This window comes from Anopheles gambiae, chromosome 2, assembly GCF_943734735.2.
Source record: "Anopheles gambiae chromosome 2, idAnoGambNW_F1_1, whole genome shotgun sequence".
NCBI classification, from domain to species: domain Eukaryota; kingdom Metazoa; phylum Arthropoda; class Insecta; order Diptera; family Culicidae; genus Anopheles; species Anopheles gambiae.
Window position 1 is genome coordinate 54,213,546 of NC_064601.1, and position 22,092 is coordinate 54,235,637.

The 22,092-nt window shown below is 41.6% G+C and overlaps 2 protein-coding genes and 1 non-coding gene across 14 annotated transcripts; 1 reads left to right on the top strand and 2 right to left on the bottom strand.

Moving 5' to 3' along the window:
• Nucleotides 1-30: 30 nt before the first annotated feature.
• On the top strand, nucleotides 31-22,028 carry LOC1274565 (uncharacterized). Of its 12 annotated transcripts, none has more exons than XM_061642203.1 (11): nucleotides 31-930; nucleotides 12,149-12,712; nucleotides 12,790-13,087; nucleotides 13,648-13,719; nucleotides 14,583-14,818; nucleotides 14,901-14,986; nucleotides 15,085-15,524; nucleotides 15,918-16,164; nucleotides 16,257-17,348; nucleotides 17,420-18,084; nucleotides 18,172-22,028. In XM_061642203.1, exons 2-11 carry the CDS (start codon nucleotides 12,469-12,471, stop codon nucleotides 19,190-19,192), a joined length of 4,401 nt encoding a protein of 1,466 aa, XP_061498187.1. In that variant the 5' UTR covers nucleotides 31-930; nucleotides 12,149-12,468; the 3' UTR covers nucleotides 19,193-22,028. The 12 variants fall into 12 exon arrangements, with proteins under 12 accessions (XP_061498187.1, XP_061498191.1, XP_061498188.1 ...); XM_061642204.1 differs by lacking the exon at nucleotides 31-930 and adding an exon at nucleotides 11,001-11,108; XM_061642206.1 differs by lacking the exon at nucleotides 31-930 and adding an exon at nucleotides 11,018-11,063.
• Trnal-cag (transfer RNA leucine (anticodon CAG)) lies at nucleotides 7,190-7,272 on the bottom strand. Its single transcript has one exon. It is a non-coding gene; the product is annotated as a tRNA-Leu (tRNA).
• Nucleotides 9,370-10,773, bottom strand: LOC1274564 (large ribosomal subunit protein eL19). Its single transcript, XM_313705.6, has 3 exons — nucleotides 10,641-10,773; nucleotides 10,016-10,122; nucleotides 9,370-9,924 (listed from the first exon to the last, which is right to left on the bottom strand). The coding sequence occupies exons 1-3, from the start codon at nucleotides 10,643-10,645 to the stop codon at nucleotides 9,422-9,424; spliced, it is 615 nt and encodes a 204-aa protein (XP_313705.5). The 5' UTR covers nucleotides 10,646-10,773; the 3' UTR covers nucleotides 9,370-9,421.
• Nucleotides 22,029-22,092: the final 64 nt, after the last annotated feature.

Sequence of the window (22,092 nt, forward strand, 5' to 3'; positions counted from 1 at the left end):
TTGACAGCCTGTTAAAAGCGTAACGTTTATCGCCACCTTAATGTTTTTTTCCAGTGCGTGCAGCATACCTCAATATTTGGGAAGAAAGTACGAGTTTTCACGTTCTGGAGTATGTTGCAATAGAAAGGCGCAGAGCATTTCAGTGTGTTATCATGCAATACAACACGGTCTGGGCGGCGGGTGCTTGCTTTTAGTGCAGTTACAGTATTTCGAATAAAGTTCCGCGTAAACCCAATTGTTTTCGTCGTGCAATGTAGTGAGCGCGATTTTTGGGCAGTTTAAATTATGTTCCAATAACATAGGAAACCCCGTGGCGTTGAGAAAATCCGCACGCACTGGATATTTGAGTGAGAGTGAGTTATTAATGGTAAGCACAGCGCATTGGCTATGGCTAGTGCTAGAGAGAGAGTGAACACGCAACAGAAGCCGTAGCTTCGTGACACGCGAAACATATATGCGGTGCGCAGCATTTGCTGATTCGCCTTTTGGAGGTTTGTCCAATTATTGTTGTGCATCTAGTGGTCTGTTTCTTGGTTTGCTGTGCTCGTGGTGATAATCAACTGCAAGAAAGTGTAGTAGTAATTTAAGAAATGCTAAACGATTCAGTGCTCTAGTGATCATCTGGTATGAAATGATTTCCAGCGTACCAGAATGCTGGTGAAAAGGTAGTTTCATTCGCGCTCCTGGAAGGGTGTATGTGTGTTGATGTTGGGCTGGAATGTGAAGAATTAATCCGTCGAATAAATCGTCACTGTGCGTGAATGTCCGTCGCTTACTTTGGCAGTAACAGTAGTTCTTCCAGTGGACTAACTAGCAACCACCAACAAATCGTGAATGTTTAGCGTGCCGGGAGGAGAGAGCCTATTTACACGGTCCATGTTTTGCAGGATAGTAGCAACAGCATAGTGTGTGCAAGGCTTTAGTGGAAAGGTAAGTAGCACGAACATAGTCAACTCAAAGTGAGCTAGTACAACTGGGTAATTTCCACATCAAAATGCTGGAAAACGGATACAGTACGTTTCTGCATCCGCAAATTTCACTCTATTTGAAGGGGTGGGACTTCTTTGTTTGCACCTTTCGCGCCCGTCATTTATGTGTGTTGGTGTGCGTGCTGTGTGGATGCGTCAAGTGGGCAGCATCAGATGTTCGTCTCTCAACGTAAGTGGAAAAGTAGGCTAAACATGCTCGCCGTCCCTTGCAAACCATTGCCCGAACGAACAAGTGTCGAGAATTGTGGCAATATTTATGCATTCATGCAAAAGACCATCCTAAAAAAACGTTGAGAATTTCACTCTGACAGGATTTTCAGTTGCCTATCGAGTCGTTGGCATGAAAGGAAGTTGAATCTTAGTTTAAAAAAAAAGTCTCTTCTGGATGTGTTTAATCCGATGTGCAAATACTAGTGTGTTTAGGATGAGGCCAATATCGTTCGAAACGAAGGATAGGTGATCTCAAAAAATGAGGTGTTTGGTGGAAAAATCCGTTGAAAGCGAAAGGACACAATTAATTGACATTTTTAATCTATTGGAAATATTATGGATATGGATATGAGATGTCTTTTATTGCAGATGTTTTGTATGGTTTGGTTATATTTTTTATATTTTTATTTTATATATTTTTTATATTTTATAAACCACTCCTTCTTTGGCATCCTTATGAATAGTCGGGAACGAGAGTAAATGCTATGTTCCACTCTGTCCATTCCTCATCATCGCATGGCATTATGGAATCGTTTCATCAACACTGCTGTCTTGAATCAACACGGTTGTCTTGAGTTCCAATTTTACACGCCCCAAATTCCACCCATACGTCGAACCAAGCTATACTAACACAGTCCAAAGAAGCTCTTCAATGAAAAATGTATTTTATTATTTTTTTTTTTTTTAAGAAAATCTTACCTGTTTTGATCGTGTTTTACCTTGGTTAAGGTTCTCAAATCATTAAGGGATCGTTCCATGGGTTTTTTGACGATCAATGAAGTGATAAAGAATTGAGTTCTGTTTAATGTGATGTGACCATAACAATTTATGTTTAAATTACTTTGGAGAGCGATTTCAAATCAGTAATTAATTCCATGGCATTATTTCTTATTTTTAACAATATTTTGTATTCTAACCCTAACCAAACGAAAACATTAGTATATCTGTTGTACTTAGTCCATGCACTCCGATTGGTCACAATCAATCGGCACATGCCAAAGTGAACCAATTCTAGCAATTCATGGCACCCCTATGCAGCAGATGCAATTGATCGTTCGGACCTGATCGACAGTTTACGGGACGTATAATTGTAGAGCAATTTAATAGATTGAAGCAACTCGCTTGAGGTTGTTAGGAAACATTCGCAACATCTATTTTCTGGTCTAGGTAAATCATAAACCCTGATTGACAGTGTAACCCGTTTCTGGAATACCATCCAATCAGCTTAGAACAGTAGTAGAATATTTGAGCCGTTCAACATAATTTGGCACTCTATTTATTCGCTGGTGCTGGTGCGATAGCATCTTTAACCGATAGCAATGCTCCTGATATATTTTGCACTCAGTGTTAATGAACCTTTCCCCTAACCGATCCCCGCTTGGCATATTGCGCATGGCAGCGAATCAGTTGAGATTCACGCAAGTTAGTGACCAGCGCTGGTCAATCGCTGCTGGCCACAACCCCTTCCTTATGACGATGGGTTTTTGGAATGATGTGGGTTCATTTGATTTATTCACTTATTTCAGAGTATTCAGCAGGGAATGTATGCCCCAGAAAGGATGCAATAAAGCATGATAAATGGGTCAAATAAGTGTTTCAAATATTGATCGAATGAATGATGGAAAGTTATAAAAAATATGTCTTATCGCGATTTACATTTTACATCCGTTCTGATAAGAATTTGGGTTTTAAATTGTGATCATACGATTTTGCCTCCTTACGAAACATTTTTGTAAAATAATAGATTTTTCATATAGCAATGGGTTGGAGCTAGCATTTGACCTTACCGTTCTCTTATCAACGTTGAACAATAGATCCCCATTGTGTAATAATTTTGTAATGTAGGATCCTACGGTCGTGTAGATTTGGTGATGCTGCGAATTTATTCCCCTAATAATTCGAGCGCTTCTCAGTTGAAACGATTTGCACTGCACACGAAATACCCTCCGGAATGCTAATGATGCTCTTCCGTTCCACCATTCAGCACTACCATTGGCCAAACATTCTCAAGCTCAGTGGAACAAAAACGCTGACCCAAGGAATCGGATGTTATTGTGAGTTCGGTTCACTTTCTTTCTTGCTTGCTTTTTGAAGCATTTTCCTCTGCATTCTCTTTTTTTTAGCCATTGCTGACCGGGTTGACCCGGTGACCTTCCGCAGCGGAAGCATCAAGTTGATCCAGTACTTCGATTTTTTTTTTACTTTGCAATATCTTTCGATCTCTTCCATTCACCCCCTACTCACTCTCGGCACATCCGGCCCGTTATTCGGTAGCTTGTTAGACACAACTGGCTGGACACAATTGGCTGCAATGGCCTTTGGTTTTGGTGGATGCGTAACAAGAATTGAATTTAGCACAGTGACGGCGCGTCTACCAAGCGAGATACACATTTTTGTGTGTGTTTTTATGTTGTGTTGTGAACTAATTTTCTGTTTCTCACATCTCATGCTAATGCCAGACATGATTGTCGCTGTTGGGAATAATAAAACAAAACTGGTGACGGCATCGATCGTCGTCGGACGAACAACCGTTTCGATTGTATGCGACCTTGGAACCGTAAAGCACCGACCGAATCTGAACTTGAAAGATAGTGTAGACGAAAAACGTGCACGTGCAGATTTGTGCTGTAAGATAATCGGATTCGTCTTGAATGGCGAAAGCAATGCTCAACAATTAGCGACAAAGTGAAAGTGCTCAAGCGGTTTTTTGTGCCAAATCAAATGTTGTGCTACATTTTTTAAACACTTGATTTTAACTGATATGAACTTATGGTATGATATTATCTTTAAATTGCGATTCGTTTCAGTTTATGTAAAGATTATTTATGTTTTTATAGTTTCCTGCCTCCCTGTAATATGTACCAATTCCACTGACAGCAACCATGAGTGAGTCAAGATGATGGAACACTAAGCAATAAAATTGCACGAAAAATAGTATTAGTCATAAGAACATAGAGAGTCATAGAACATTTTTGGACACACATATTATTACATTCAGACTCAGAAGCATACAAAATAGAACGCTGTGTATGTTTATTTTTATAGAGACTTTCAGCCGATTGGTCTCATTCCTATATTTTTAATCAATATATAAAATATAATATATTTGTCATTTGCTTGGCTTACCTTATAATGGCTAGTCTCGGTTTATTTAAAGCTATTCGTTGATTTTAATAAGAAGGTTTACCTGGTTTAAATGTGGATTTGGCTATATTTTTTTGTAAATGTTAGTAATACGAAGGAATTTTAAAAGTTTTCGCTGGCAATCGCTGCCTGGTGAAAGGTACAGGGTAATGATCTAATACAGGGCAAATGAGGTGATCAAAAGTTTTCTTTTCACAAATCAATTGCCACCGTAAATTCGTGACAAAAACACTTTTATTTCGCAATGATTAGATTACTACAGTACTCGTTAATATGCATTTTTTTAAATTATTAGCGATTGGGGATAATGTTAATCTTGTTGGTTTTACGGCAGTACGTCGTGAACATATCCAGCAGTTCCATACAAACCATTTTTTTTTTAATCCTTGACGTGGTCACGTGGTACAATCGTCAACTCGCACGACTTAACAACATGCCCGTCGTGGGTTCAATGGATCATATGGATCGTACCCCCCCCCCCCCCCCCCGTAGTAAGACAAGGATTACTAAGAGGAAAAATAATAATAAAATAATGACGACAAATAATAAAAGAACAAACAAAAATAAGTCATGAACTTGAAAAGGAAAAACGGATAGCTAAAAAGTTTAATTAAGAAGATGCTTCAAGGACTCCATACAATGCTGGCATTATACAAAATATAACTAACCAGAATGCAATAGAGAGTCCTTAAGTAAGAAGGATCCCTAAAGATATTCATACGTTACACTCATGTTAACGCGACAGAGGAGACATTCAAAAGCATTGAATCGAAGGAAAGGAGAGTGTGAGAAAGAAATAATTAAAAAAAATTCAGGATAAAGGAGTATAGAATTGGTAGAATAATCTGCGGCGAAGGTAGTGTTCAGTTGATGTAGTGTGTTGAAGGCATAATCAGTGGACGAAACGTCGTTAATGGAATAATGCAGTAAAAGAAACAACGATCCGGGTGAGAATTGAACCTATCTGAGTGATCATTAAGCCACTTCCGGCCCCGTACTTAGTGGCCCTTTTTAAATATGAATACACTTTTCGTTGATATAAGATGAGGCCATGATTGTGGAAGTGAATGGACGATTTATAGTGCGTGCAATTCTTAACATTGAGAGTTGATATTATTTTATTTTTAATATTCATTAGATCAAGTATGACAAGCAAGGCGAAGGCGGCCTCCAAATTACTTAAAATCTCTTATTTCCGTACTAATTTGGCGACTCAATTTCACCTACGATAGCGGGCCAGCGCTTTCTTCTATTGCAGAACCTAATTTCTTTCTCCATTCCTCACTCCCTAAGGTGCATTGTTGCTGCGTATCAACAACATTCGACGTATCCTATTTGGACGTTGGGGCACGGAACAACAAATGTAGCGATGAGGTTTGGAATTAATTAACGGGATTATTCGTTTCTGGAATGCTCAAACACCTCCACTACACCCAGCAGGGGATTAGTTAATTCCGGCAGAGAAACGTGCGGCGCCCCTCAACGGTTTGTTTGTGTGCAAATCGTATGTGTCGAACTGCTGGAAAGTGATCAAGCGAAGAAATGTGGCTTAAGCGGTTGAATTTGAACATCTTCATGATATTTATGATATGTAAAACAACTTTTGCAGTGAGCCAGACTCTAGTATTGCGAGAACAAAAGTCTGAATTTTAAGACATTTCAGAACGATTGAGCTAAATGTGTGGTTTAGCGTGCTTACGGTTGTATCTTAAGAACCGTTTACTAGTTAAAGCACAATTTACATGTTTGCCGATGAAAGATGAACTTTAAACCACCTACTTGTTTCTGCTTTTGGTTTCACAACCACGAGAATCCGATGCAAAACACACATGGCCATACCGGTACCGACCGAGAGAGAGAGTTCGACAACCTTTTCGGTTCGGTAAATGGGTGATTTTTTTATTCGAGCATTTGCCTTCCATTCCGGGAACGTGGGGTATCGTCGCCGCAGCCACCAGACAGACATTTTCTATTGCTAACAGCTAGAACAACAGGAAGATCTAAAAGGAAAGTGGCAACATCATCATCATGCCCCCGACTGTCTCCTCTACCAGCCTCTCTCTAGATAAGACACACTTCCGTCCCTAACACAGCTGTGTACGGGCCCACGCTAGTGGCACATGAACAGCTACCTCTACCTCTACCAACTAACCACCTTTATCTTTTAATGTACTTCCGTCGCTGTCAGTCGATTACGCGCCACACATTCAAAGACCGCTCCCGTAGATGATCCATGAACTACGAACGCCAGAATAGTCGGGTTATTTTATGTTGTTTTTTTTTTCTCATCCCAGATCACCTCTATTTCCTAGCGTAATCATGGCGAGAATGCATCCACTGCCATGCCATAGCCCCCGCCTCGCCGCGTCACCTTTACAAGCGCGCACACACACAAACACACTTCAAATTCACTTCAATTGTTTTGAGAAAATGGTCTGGATAAGGGGCTGCAGCGCCTGGAGGATGCCAAGATCAGTTTGTTGTCTAGCTGTAGGATTTTCAGTTATTCTAACTCTCTTGATGACTTTTTCACATCGTTCGTTGTCCTCCCAAAACACAGGCAAACACACAATACGCCGCGAGCCAGAAAGCATTTGACAAAAAGAAATATTCGCAAAAAAAAACGCTTATTTAAAGTGAGAAATAAAAAGACATGGTAAGCAAGGAATGGCTTTGTTTGTACAAATTGAAGCAATTCCTCTCCTGGTTGATGCTTTTATATGGAGGTACATTTTTTAAAAGTTCAAAAGAAGTTCTACCTTAAGGGATGGAATCATGAAATTATTTAGGTGATATTATTTATTTATTTATTTAATTTTATAGGGAGTTGCGGGAAAAAAATGAGTTGTCAGAAGTGGGATTCGAACCCACGCCTACAGAGTAGACTACGACCTGAACGTAGCGCCTTAGACCGCTCGGCCATCCTGACTGTGTTGAAGGGGGCGAATGTTTGTGATGGGGTGGACATCACCAAATTTTGTATCTCATGGACTGTAATGTGTTTCTTGCTAAACAGTTTACTAGTTCGAATCGAATTTAAAGACTGTAAAGCTGTGAACAGTTCGAGTCGAATTTAAAGACCGTAAAACTTTGATTAAATCATTTTATAAGTCATGACAATAGCCATATAAGTGATTCCTTAATTTCGTTTTGTAGTGAATTACTTTAGCTCATTTAATGTTATCCTTGCGTTGCTTTCGGGGAAAGCATTTAGTATGCAAATGAAATGAATGTTCATACAAAACGCTCCATTGTTTCATTTCAACTTATGTAGGATCACAATGTTGAAAGCCTGATTTATCTTCAGTACAAGAATCGTGGCGTAAAGTTAAGTATAAATAATCTAACATAGAATATAGATAGGACTGGAAGGACTGTTATGAATCATTGTTAGCTGTCCTATTAATTAATAGCGGATTGATTCTCGTCTACAGAACTAAACATAAATGAAGAAAAGACAGCATAGCAAGTACGTATAATGCATTCTTTTGAAGGAAAATAATGAGCTGTTAAGTAATGTTTCTTCATTCTTGCGTTGCATTTGACCCATTTCATATGCCTCTTTCCCATCGCTGGGAAAATTGTCTCATGAATAGGTTTTTCAATAGCTTGCACAGCTTTATAACGGATGAAGAGTTGTTGGGGGGAAAGCTGTCCGACTCACAGTACGTATGTTTACCCCGGATGTAAAATGAATACCGACATCATGACTGTGAAATGATGTCTGTCCATGTAGCGCATTTCACGCAGACCAAACGCTTCAAAACCATCCATTCTGCCTGCAATTGTTTACACAGGCAGACAGGAATTTTCATCCGCATTACAGCTGCACAACTGCATCTGTGGGTTCGGCGGGTTTGGGGACGGCAGTTAGCTCCTCCGATCCGCCGACAGACTTTTGGAGCGTTAGCAACTGGTGTGGTCATGCTGAATAGTGGAATTTCTGTGTGTATATTTTTTGTGTTTGGTTTTCCCCGTTTTCCACGTTCAGCTGACCTAATTCTGAGCGTAATACCGCGTCGTGCAACCAACTACGAAACACATGGAAGCACTTAATGTTTAAGTGGAGAGTAAGAACTTCATTTTTACCTACTTCTTATTCTTGTTAGTAGAACGTAATTTCCCTATAGTTCTTTCCAACTTTTCGTTCGCTTGACGGTGAAGCCTTTTAGGTCGCTTAATTAGTTGTGTTACTGTTTTTTTGCATTTCCGGCGACGAACAAACACGAACATGGAAAGAGGCTGGGACAGAAAGAATATGATGATTTTCGGATCCAAATACTTTTATTTTTTGGCTCGGTATAAGCTAGGTGATGGATGTTTAGAGAGCGTAATTCACCAATATCTTGAAACAAATTGGTTTTGAACCAGTTGCCTCTACTAAGGACCTAGATAGACGAACAGGGTATGATATGTTTGTTATTAATACCAATGGAATGCATCCTTCGTTATTTTTGATCACTGCTTGTTGAGGAAATTGTCCAAGTCTGGTCCGAAGTTGGAATTGTCTAAAAGTAAACTAGTTACATCGCTATCGAATTATTAAAGGACGCTAATATTGTACATGGTATGAACAACTGGAACAAATACTGTACATGTGTTGAACATTGGAGTTTCCCGAATACTAAATGTATGGTATTCGTGGACACTAACCAACGCTTCGTTATTTTGTTGTGGTTTGCGCATGCAGGTCAAATTCAACCTGTTGGAACAACCGGCATTATTTGTCCTTGACATCAACCAGCAATTCAATAGATTACAATATCCTGCTGTTGGCGATACTGTTATGATGCCATGTTGTTTATTTTCATAGAGACTTTGGGCCTATCACCCTGCCTCGCCACCCGTTCTAGAACATGTAACTATTATGACGTTCATAACCATTTAACGTTTGTTCTAGTACGAAGAACAGCCCCGTAATACTAACCAACACTTTCCAACATTGAGTAGAGATGCACTTAGGACGCCCTTTCCAACATTTCTTTCGTCTCTTATCTTAACCACACACCAACACAAACACACACGGTTCACATTTTCACAATCCTCGAGATGCCTTATACTGAGCGAGGAAGGATGATTTATTTCTTTCCAGTAGCGGCAACATGCTGCGCGGTCTCCTCTTCCTTAGCGATCGTCTGCAGAAGCTCCTGGCGCTTGGTGGCAATACGTTCCTCGCGACGACGACGGGCCTCACGAACCTTGGTACGCTTGGCTTCGGCCTGATCGCTCAGCATCTTGGAGCGGGCCTTCTCCGCCTTCCTCTTGTGGATGTGCTCGATCAGGATACGCTTGTTCTTGAACACGTTACCCTTCGCACGCATGTACAGGTCGTGGTACAGGTGACGGTCGATTTTCTTCGCCTCACGGTACTTCTTCAGCAGACGACGCAGCACACGCATACGGTTCATCCAGAGCAGCTTCTGGGGCATACGGGCATTGGCCGTACCCTTTCGCTTACCATAACCGCAGTGGCGACCCTTGCGGCGAGCGATCGTGTTTTTGCGCACACGGTAACGCGAGTGGACCACCACCGGCTTCTTGATGATCAGACCATCCTTGATCAGTTTGCGAATGTTTTGTCCTGCAAGCAAAAATAGAATAGAGCATCGTATCAAAGTCTGTGCGAAGCAGGTGCCATATGTGGTGGGCTGCTAAAGCATATCGCTACTTACGCGAGTTGGTGTTTCCAATCTCGTTGATTTCATTAGGATCCAACCACACCTTCTTCTTGCCGCATCGCATAACCGAGGCTGCCAGCCTCTTCTGAAGCTTGAGGGAACTGAAGATGAAAAAAAAAGGAAACATCACACACACGCATTAATCGAATTGCACTCGTTGTGAGTTCTGCATATTTTTCTCTTGCAATGTTCGGTTGAAAATCACCCTCTTGCCACGTTTTTTTTCGTCGGACACTGTAAACACTCAAACGACAAAGAACCGTACGGTAAACATTCCCATCTAATCGAAATGCACCACCCTTTAATGCAAGCGCGATCATTTCATGCGAAAATATTCTATGTTGTATAAACCGGGAGCTACCGGTAGCGAAGTATGTTTCCGCAAGCCACTTTCTATCGCGCTCTATACACTCGCACCGGACGGTGAATCGATACAAAGGCAGACGCGCCACATACACATGTGATTTGGAACATATTTTGAGCACTTTCTTCCGTGCGTAGAGGTCGAAATCACTCTCATTTCCTTATTTGGTCGGTTCTTTGTCACTTGAGTGTTGTTTTGGACCGAAGCGACTGTGATAAAACTGTAATTTTTCTGAATTTTCGACAACTTGCGCACCTCATGCTGCTGGTTGTTTCCTCGGATCGAATAGAAAGAGAGTTGCACAGCACAAAGCGGAAGCTCTTGTGTCATCCGCGAAGCGCCCTCTGCCGGCAAACCTGTTTCTGTCAATGTCATGGGGAGTACGAATGTGCCATCGTGCCGAACATTAGATCAAGTTTTAGTTTTATCGTTTTTGTTTGTAATTAATGTATTAAAAATGCAAGTACTTATCTTGAGTGTGTGAAATCATTGCGTTCAGTTTGTCTTTAAAAACAACACCACGCTTGTTTCATTATTTTTGGTCGATTCGTGCAAATTTACTTTATACCAGTTCTGCATGCTGTGTTTCGATGGCGAGTGCAGTCCTACCCCTCGGTGTTTTTTTTATCATGTTTTTTCGACAGCCTTGACAGCTGACTGTACGTGAATTTTCTTTTGGTGAGGAAATGTAGCAAAATCAATGGAAAATATCCGTTTTATCGGGTAATAATTGCTAAAAATAGTATTAAAATAGTATTAAGTTCGTATTATTGTATAAAAAGTTATCAGACCAGGGAAGGAAACCACACTGTCCGTGCATCATTCTCTCGCCCTGTACAGAAGGTTCGATTATCTCCGCGATATATCCTATGAACAGTATGTTGTTTGCAGATAATGCAGATGTTCCTCATACAAACAATTGTATGTACAACATAGGATATATGTTCTCGAATGCTCTTTCAGTTCTTTTATACATAAGATGGTTAAGTGAAACACATAAATTAGTGCGTGTTCAAGAATGGTAGTAACTGTGTTTATACCAGAAACGTGATAAAAATAGACCAGGCGTGATCGCAAATGGTCCATTATTGACGAATGTTCTAATTTGTTTTGTTGGGACCCCTTGATATTATTGAAGCAAGAATCGAATGAAGAAAACGACAATTGAAGTTTGAAATATTGGGGGGAAATAGATTAAAGTAAAACAGTTTGTCGATTGGAGCACGCAAAGCACGCGAAACTACATTAAACATATTCGCATCGCATGCAAAACTTCGTTATGGGTCAGCCAAGGTCATCGTCGACAGAATTTGATAATAATTTTCGTTGATTATTCGCGTGATTGTTATGTGTGCTGGCTAGTATTATGTGCATTGAGCAATGCGTGCAACCTGCAATACATGATGCATGTATAGTTTGCACCCCTATGCGAATGCGAGTGTGACCCGTTGTTCTGCCTTTGGTTGGTGTTATGGAGCAATGCTCACGGCGGAAGCCTGAGAGGGTGCCAGCTGCCTGGTACAGTGTCATGCTTCAGTAGTCTTAAAGGGATTGTTTGAAATGTTTCCTGTTCCGTTTTATCGAGTGGTTGGAGGGGTGGAGCAGCATAAAACATGGAAAAAAGTAAAGAGCAAAGTGTTGACGCGATCACTATGGTTTGTGCATGAAATTACCATATTGCGGATTCAATAAAACAAACTGTAAATCCAACTGTTTTATTAATAATTAATATAAAATCCTCTATTTTTTCTGCATCTTTCCAGCTTCCAGCGACACATCAATGCCACGTGTAAGGTTTGTCTATCCGGATCGGACCTGTAGCAGCAGCTGGAACCAGTTGCCGATTTACTGCAATCATTACTAAAAAGTACAAATGTCTGCCATCCGTCGTTGTGACGATTGCCGTTACTACCGCTACTGCCGTCGTCAGCCACATGGCCATAGCCAGTTTGCCATTGTATTGTAGCACACATTCCAAACAGCACAGTTAAAGAAACGAAATTCATTGATTGTCATCAGTACGTTGAAATTGTTTTAACATATTTGTTTGCAAACGTCAAGTGTGAGAATTGTCGCAAGAATCATGGTCCTCGATACGGTAAGAAACGGCGATGGCACGACGACAGTGGCGGCCTTGCGCGGGCCTTCAAATACAGCGGCCGGAGGACCGGTTCTAGTGAGACCCACCTCACTTCAGCCACCAGAAAAAGAGCCTGTGAACTTTCAGATCAATCTGATTGGGGCCCCACCAGAGGTGGAACAGCTGATAGAACACATCAAATCTGTCGCCGAGCAGTTTCTGTATCATTGGAAAACGTTCCCGATCAGTAAGTTTTGACACATGTAATGTAATGCTTATTATGGTTAGTGCAATGTCAACCATGTTCTTCTTTGCAATTTTCAGACTTACCAACTCCTCTTTCAAGCAGTCCTGGGGGAGGTTTTGGTAATGGTGGTAATGCAGCTGCACCAGGCGGAGGACAGAGCGTAACCTCCCTATCGGTAGCAGGAAGCGGTGGAGGAAGCAATGCGAACATACACAGTACAGTCGTGAGCAGCGTAAATCGGAAGACTCGTCCAATCAATCTGCGCGATTTATTTATCGCACCTCCGTTCGACGAGCTGGACGCAGTTGCTGCCGATGGCACAGGAGAACCGCGTTTGCTGACCAATGCCCAGTTGCGATCGTTGCGTGAGCGTGGGTTAGTATCATCTACGATTCAAAATAATTAGCTATTATAAATTCTGCCGACGGAATAGTGAGATTGTTCGCTGAAATGTTTCGCCTTTCATCAGTTTTGCGTTTGATTCGGTATTTTTACCCATAACACCCATGCGCCATATCAAATTATTTAATTGGATTGGTTGCTTTATATGATTTTTTTTGCTTTTAAGTTATTCATATTGTTTTGTTGCCGTTCATATGCGAATAATATTACATAATATGCAAAATGCTTTGATGATTGGAACATCACTAACACTTATTTCTAGCTAAATTGTGGTATCTGTTGATCATAGAGAGTAAATATTACGTTTTTCATATTTATTATCAAATTTATTCATACTCCCTGCAAAAGTATCTACTACGATGTTACAGTAGATTTAAAAATGTTTACATTTTTCATTTATTATTACATATAAAATATGTACACATTCATCATATATTTGAATGTTAAACAAACAAGTCACAAATATGTGTCCCCCATTGCGTATTCGTGGAACTAAAAGCACCAACAATGTTTGTAAATATTTTCATTGAAAGCTTGCAAAAGGACAAATTTGGAAAACCGAAGAAATTGAATTGCGAACAATTGGAAACGATACAGTTCACTGGGTAAATGAAGTTGAAATAATGTGTTGTTTTCACTTTCCATTATATCTATAGTATGTTTTCCGTACAAATCCTTCGTGTAATATTTTTCATATTTTGCGTATTACTCTTTGTAACGTGCCTGTAAGAATCGATATTGAATGTATTATGTTGAGTATACTCGGTGTTAGCTACCAACCATCGATTTGACTGATTTTGGCTAACCTTATTATATCGTTTTTCGTTGTGCCGTGTGGATGTTGAGTGCATCGAAGTGTTAGGCTAGCATTAGAGTAATTATGAGGAATGTAAAATATGTGATTAAACGATTTCGGCCCGTGGAACACATGATAGTGAAAGAGTGTGTGGTTTTGCTAACGAAGTAATGGAGGCATTACATCTTCATTTTGTTTTAATTCAACATTCTCAGCATTGTGCACCAGTTTTTCGATAGCAAAAATAGCTGCATTTGATGTCTTTCCGTAGTTTCACGCGTTTGTTATTCTCCTTTCTCTTACTGTGCGGTATAGATATGCTATTTTCCTTCTGGTTTGTTGCATAGTATAATATTTCCTATTTTGTGTGTGTTAGATTTGGAATCCTGATGAATTGGAGAAGAATTGGGAATTGTGTTAATTTATTCATCCATTCTTTATACCAGCAATAATATTGTATTTGAACGTTTCCCTGTAGCGATCATAAGTAGATAATAAACAAGTAGTGAAAGTGGTTTGCAGGATTTTAGTAGAGCATAGGACTCTTGGAGCATTTGAAACCCTAGTATTAACGCAGTAAATGTTGATCGATCGTGTGTTGCATGAACTTTCTTTTATGCAGCGTAAATTAAGCATCAGTTTTTAAAGCAAAATATTCATTTTTATTTGCAGAGAGTTTGAGGTACCGAGTTTGAACTTTCCGGGACAAGTACATCGCTGGCGATTGTCACAGTTTCTGCAGAAAGGATCCGAAAGGACAAGGGACTCGCTGCTTAGCGATCTGGCACTATCCGCTCGCTTCATCGTTATCACTGCCAAAGAACGCCTAACCGGTCACTTTTTCTCTGTTGCCCATGCCTTTCGAGCACTGCTGCAGGGATTGATTAAGCTGGTGGACATGATTGTCGGTGAGTAGTGTGATGTGATGTGAAAATGGATATGAGCTTCAATTAATTGTTTTTCCGGGTTTTCCCTCAATCCTTGCAACAGGTGTTCCCTCATTGCTAGCGCATAATTTAGATAACAAAATTAAAGAAGAGCGTTGTCGGTTTTTGGTAGCAGAACTAGTTTGTAGGGTAAATATGCCGTGCTCAGAGAACGAAGCAATTGGGACACATTTTTGATGTATTTTGTATTTATGTATTTGTTTGCTTTGCGTCTCTCGTTCTATCAGAACGAATATGAAGACTGCCTAGATTCGCTATGTAGCTATGTGCGCCACCAACTACGCCGAGCCACCATGGAAAAGTTCGACGTGAACTGCAACCAAGCGCAACCGATTCCTTATCTATACGTGACACCCAAAGGACAGGACATCGATTTGCGTCTCTTCTCTAAGGACACAATGCGTCGGGCTCTTCCGATACTTGTTGGTATTCTGGAGAAGGAAACACGAGGCTGGTTTTTACACTTTCGTGAAAGGTTGATAGCCGAACTGCGCGAACGAAAAATGACCGACGCCGAAATTGAGGAAGAAGTAAACGATGCCGTAATGAAGGAGTACCTGCAGCGCGTCTATACATCTATCCTGTCTAATGTCGAACTAGCCGAACTGGGAGAGAACATACCGCAATTGCTCGTGCAGCAGGCACAATCAGTGGTCATAATGCACAAGTAAGTGAATAATGAGTAATGAATTAGTTTTGAAACTTCCCGATTCCGATTCTGGAATTGAAATCAGAAGTTCCAGAATCTGCAAGAGAATGGATCGTTTACAAGTGTACAATTGGATCGTTGGCAACTGGCGGTACAATTGTAGCTGCATAGGACCTAAATATCTATTTTCATGGAGATGCCTAAACCGATTCTGATTCCGATTCTGATTTTGAAGCTAGTTTCGATTCCAGAGCCGATTTTGATTCCGATTCAAAAATCGATTCCAGAAACTGTTTCCGCATCTACTCTCCGGAGTAAACTTCGATGCTAGCCGGAATTGATGCGGACCTAAACTTCATTTTTTCCATCAGTAATTAGATTGTTATAACAACTCTTGATTCTTTTTCATAGAGCGGTTGACAAAATACAGAAGGAGCTGAAAAAATCGCGTGAAGAAATGGAGAAAACGTTACAAGAGCAGCATCCCGTACTGTCCCGCGTCTATCCGTGGCTGCGCGCTAAGCTGAACGCCGGTGAGCAGGCAAAGCTGTCGAAAATTACCTGGGGAGCGCACGAGGAGGCACTGCGGGCTGCGCAGCGTCTCAATCTGCACCAGACGGTATATTTTCTGAATCGCGACCTAGCGTTCATGAAAGAGGTACGATTTCATTGACGAAACTCAATTCTGCACCGAAGAGGTACAAGATCAAGGCTTAAAAAACGAATTCAAATCTTTAAATACTTTCACAGCGGGAACCCGTCTTGCTGAAGGAATTAAAAAATGCGAAAACACCAACGCGTAACTTTCAGTGGGCTTGCCGTATCTGGTCGCCTAAATCATGGATTATTCGGCGCAGTTTCCAAGGCCATTCGGAAGTAATACCGACGGTCATCTGCCAGCAGGCTACCTCGATCGTTACACCACGCTCAGATCCGAGTCAGCCCGTCTTTTTGGTCGAAAAGGAGCTGATCCGTTCTACGAGTACACGTTGGCCGATGTGGCGCTTGCTGAACCTGTTCCAACGCACCTGGACCTGGACCTGGAACATAATGTTCTTGCTCGGTGTCATCGTGCCCTGGTGCAGTCCACTCGGTTTGCGTGCCCTGTTCTGTAAGAAACCATTCATGGCCGATCTAGAGCTGTCGCAAGTGAATGGCACACTTTTCCCGCGCAAAACCAGTATCACGCAGACGATGTTTTCGCGACTGATGGAACTGTGGCGTCACATCTCCAAGGCTCGGACACATTTCGAGACGGAGCCGGACACAGGATTCATAGGAAAGGGCATGACGCGCCATTTGAACCGGTTGTACAACTACTTCGTGAAAGGATTTCTGGGCACACTGGTCATTTTGGTGTTGTTCCCTCTGCTATGTTTCGTCGTCAGCGCATCCAGTCTGGCACTAGCCGTCACAGCCCCGCTCTGGATGCCATTCATTACGGTCACGTTGCATCTTTACATGATGCTGATCTACGATCTTGACTGTCCGGACGAGAGCCGCCGCAATCGATACTGTATCTTCCTCGAAGCGGTTGGATGGAACATTGGCATTCAGGGTTTGCTTCAACCGTTGGCAGCCGTACTGGTAGCGTCTGTAATTTGTCCGTTAATAGCGGTGTTGGTATTCTTCGTCGGTATTGTACGGTACTGGGTGCGTCTATTTTGGGATGCCGCTACATTCCATTTGTTTATCAAAAAGTGTGGGCGGGTGCCTGCTAGCGATAGCTTTGCCGTCCGCCGGATAGCAGGGCCTGGTTTAGCGCTGGATTACTATTTTTCGATCAAACCAGAACAAGCGCTGGCAGCGTTCGAAGCCAAGATGGAGCTGGATGAGCTACAGGTAAGTTTACAATTGTCCCACCTACGCCGAGCTGCATAATATCGATATCGTTTTTTGTGAACCCCTTTTAGGCATATCAACACTCCATGGAAACTATCATTTGCCAGCCGCAAAAGGACTTTAGCCAATTTGTGGAAGCCTGCTTTGGACCGTTTTCAGCACAGCTTTCCAAAAGTGTTGGTCCATACCGTCAGCTAGAGCGCGAAGGTCAAGACCTGATGACATCGCTCCACGAGAAGCTAGAGAAGAGGCGGCGGGATTTGCAAACGGGCCTAACGACCGCGGTAAAATCACGCATCAAGCTGAACACGATGGAACTAAAAATTGTGATTCAGCAGTCAGCATATATGCTGGAAAAATTCTACCCATCGCACGTGATTGCTCGCCTGTCCATCAGCGAGGAAGAGTTCTGGGATGCGAAGGGTCTGTCGGTGGGCGATTGGGCTGGATTGGCGGGTATGCTGTACGCGGACATATTTAGCCTAGATTTTTTGACCCCACTTTCCGATACCGATACACAGTTCAAGCTAGAACCACACGCACAGTTAGATTTGCATCGGTATAACGAGATGGTACAAAACACCAGCGATATAATGGGCATTAATGGGCCGGATCTGTTGGGTAATGTGTATGCCCCGCGTGGGAACATTCAAGTCCATTCGCCATACTTGGAGGTGTCCGCGTTCAACCCACGATCGCGCGTAATGATCAATTCACGGCGAGCGGAAAAGCGCAAGTAAGTAAAAATAAGTGCACGATTTCGGATGCATGATATAGCTCATAACATTACAATTGACTGGTCCGTCTCGGCTACCGTTTACAGCGATACGACATCATCTGGGCTGACAACGCCACGAGTTCGAGCACGTCGCTCACCAATGCCGTCGCCGAAACAGAAAACTCAAAGCTGGAAACCTTGGAAGCGAAAACAGCAACCGAAGCATGCCGCCGACAAGATGTTGATTCCGCTGCCCATTCCGCACCCCGTGCATATTGCCATATCAATCTACAATCGTGACTCGGACCAACCGATCCCGATCGAGTCGGAACTTTGTTGGGAGATACTGCGATCGATCGAGGAGTGTCAGGGAGACCAAGAAGCGATCGAGCGCTTCCGTGAACTGGGCGATCGGATCGACGGTCACCATCACCATCATCATTCGCATCCGAACCGTTCGGTCGGTTTGAGTGTGGACGGGCTGGCCGCTATCGATAGCAGTATCGATTCTCTCGACTCCCAGAACTCGTCCAACTCGGGGACCAAGGATAGCATGGATATGATAGCGGGTGCGACGGAAACGTTACCATGTACTAACCGCGAGGTGACGATCATGATGCCCTCTCAAGTGCTCGGAGTAGATGACGATGATGACGTTAACGTGGAAGGCAATGGTCGCGGACGCAGTGACGGTGGTGCCGGCGAGATGAATCAACACGGCACCACCAATACAACGGTGGTCATCATGCCATCGGCAAACGGTTCCGGCAGCGTGACGACGGCAACAGTCGCTACCGGTGGTGCCGGTGCCGGCGGAGCTATAACACCGTCATCTGTCACCGCCGCCCCGACACACTTCCACTGGACCCTGCGCAATTGGGGCGGTGGAAATGGGGGGCAGTCGGGAGCGCAAGGCAACCGTCGACGGAATACTAGCTACACGTATAGCAGTGCTACCACCACTAGTGGTGGCGCAGGCCAGTTGAATAGTGGCAGCGCCACCAACTCGGCCAACGATAGTCAGCTGGACCAAATCCGTGTCGATCTAGCCAGTCCGGAAGACATTTCGCTTGATACCGATAGTTCACGGGCGATGTTTACTGCTGCGTATGGTACATCTGTTTGAACGAAAAATTATCTTTCCAGAGGTAAGAGGGGTCGAACGAAGTTTGATTGGTTCAATTAAAACACCTACCACCATTTATTTGTAGAGGTGTGAAGCAGGTTTAAAGTAAGCATCGTGTGCAAAGGTCGGGAAATGATTGGGAGCAATCGCAACCCATCTACCAATTGTTGCACACACTCCATTCATTTTTCTTCTAATTTCAAACGGCATGGGCGGCATGTAAATTTTAAGGAAATTTACGAAAATGCATATTGTATTTCCAATTTTAACCTCCACCAACTAAGCTCTCTAAACGAATACACTAATTTGATAGATGATAGCTGTTTCTGTACAGTCACTCTCAGTGCATCGATGATAGCGATCAAAGCGTTGTAGATTATGCTCTCTTATTATATACGTTTTACGTGTGTCTAGTCGCATTCATGTACGTCTTCTTCTGATTTTGTTATGTTATGATTTGTTTACATAATTGCAAGTGATGCTCTATCCAATCCGTTTGCGTTCCGTAGTTCCGCTTGGGCGATATGCGCAGAACTCGATTGTCCTTACCATAATAGGAGCACATCGTATTGAAACGATGGGCCCATAACCACAATGATAGAAGATTATCTCATGATACAATCTCGCTTACCGAACGAGACGGTAAACTGATCCCATTCTAGGGAACAATGCTACAAACAAACTAATGCTAATACTTGAAAAGCTGCAGTTCGACTGTAGGTGGGTGAAATGGGGTGGGTGGGTATGTGAAATAAGGGTGATACAAAACAAGTGACTAAAATAATTTCGTTGAATGTGGCAAACTTTGAATCTTATCGAGAATTTATCTGATATCGAAGGAGAAAAGCGGAGATAGGAATATAGAGAGTTAGATTATTGAATATATTTTCGCCCTCTTTCCCTCGTTCCTTCTCATTCGCTTTGACTTTTTAATCGTTAATCGTACATATATACCAATCTAAAATACTTACTACCCTGTAGAAAGTCAACTAACACGGTTTAGCGTATTATTGCTATGGAGTATCGCAGAATACATTCATTACGATGTACATTACTAACAACAGTACGATCACATAAGCAAAGAGCAAAGAGAGGTAAAGAGAGAGAGAGAAAAAAAACGGAATCGAAAAGGAAAAGGTAGCATAGTTTTGAAAACACCCATTTTCATGCCAACAAATCAGGAATAAGAGAAAAATCAAGCTATCGCCAAACATATGGTAGTGGCAACATTCACAACATACAGTTGTGTTTAAACAATTAAATAACACAATAACTTGCACGACATTGATACGTTGAGCTCTTTATCTCGCTCTCTATTTTGATCGATTCCAATTGTGCCGGCCTCGATTTTGGCTGGTTTAACAACATTAAGCTATATTTTACACATATTTTACATATTTTACTGGGTAACCGGCAAGCACAATAGAAACAAAAATAGTGTAAGATAAATGTTTAGCGTTCGGAATGAAGTATTCCAACCAAAGGCATCGTAAATTCCTGTGAGTTACATTCGTTTGTCTGTCCATCAAAACTAAGGTTTACAAATAATCTCCTTAATCTAACAGTAATTCGTTTGTTTTTGAAACCTAATTTTTACAAGCGATATTCGTTCAGTGTTTTTAAGGCGTGTACGGCATCCTTTTGATTGCTCGTGACAGGGAAGTTTACTTTTACAGTAAAGTTTTATCGTATCTTTTCATTCTTTATTCCAACCATGTTGTGATATTCAGTTTGAAGTGTTTTTGGATCATTCCATCACGCAAACAGATGAAATCTTCCGCAGACATTTTTGTTTTAAAAGAATCCATCTATCTATTCATATTGTTCCATTTCCCGCTACAAATTAGTATCATTTACAAACGCTGTCAGTCTCGATTACTACTTATATATTTGAAAAAAAGGACATTGGAATGTAATTCGTATACCGCAACCAGAAACCATCTCCGCCGTTACTGATAATTCAGCAAAGTTTTTTTTTTCGCATTTAAGAAACCCCTAAGCACACCAAAGAAGAAGACAAAACAAAAAAACATGACCAAGCATAGTTCGTCTCATTATTTGTTGTACCTTTTTTGTGCAGGTCTCTCTATTCAAGATTTTAAACTAATTTTACCTGTTCGCAACAATGTCGGCAAATACAAAATGTGTAAAACAGTCCGATTCGTTGCTATCGGAAGAACTCTTATAATCTGCTGAATTGTGAATATGAGTTGAGCGATGAGTTACTAAATTATTTAATCCAGTATATTATTTACATTGGGCAAGCTATCGTTTTATTGTTGTGTATTTTTAACTTTGTGTTGTTCTTAATGATTTATAATTTCCCGATAGTGTCATGCTTTTTGTTTGGAACCGCATTGCCGTTCAGTGTATATACAAAATACATGCATACATAGAGGTGCTCGAATTTATACGAGTAAAAGCTACCGATCGTCAACCTATCAGAAAGCTGTAATCTTTTACACCATGTTGAATTAATCTAAAAAAAAACTGGTCAATTCAGACCATAGATCGTTGCGTTGAAAAAGGAACATGCTTAAAAAGTGTATTTAGTTTGCGAGCATGGGTTACACATTGATTATAGCGGACAGAGTTTGGATGAACAGGTGACCACCACCAAGGGATGTGACCAGCTAGAATGGAATAATGCGTAGTGAATGCAAAATTAAAAGAAAGAAGAGAAGAAAATGAAATGTTTTTTATAACATCCGTTTGCTCGTGCTACAACAATCAATGAGCCCCAATTTGAATGAAACAAAGGAACGTTTAAAACAAGAGTAGAAAGCAGTAAGTTGATGAAAATAACAACCCTAAATATAATGAAATTAATTGAAAACAGTGTATGGCTAGTGCAAAACATAACAGAACAGAACAGTACATGTGTAAACATGTGTTTTGAA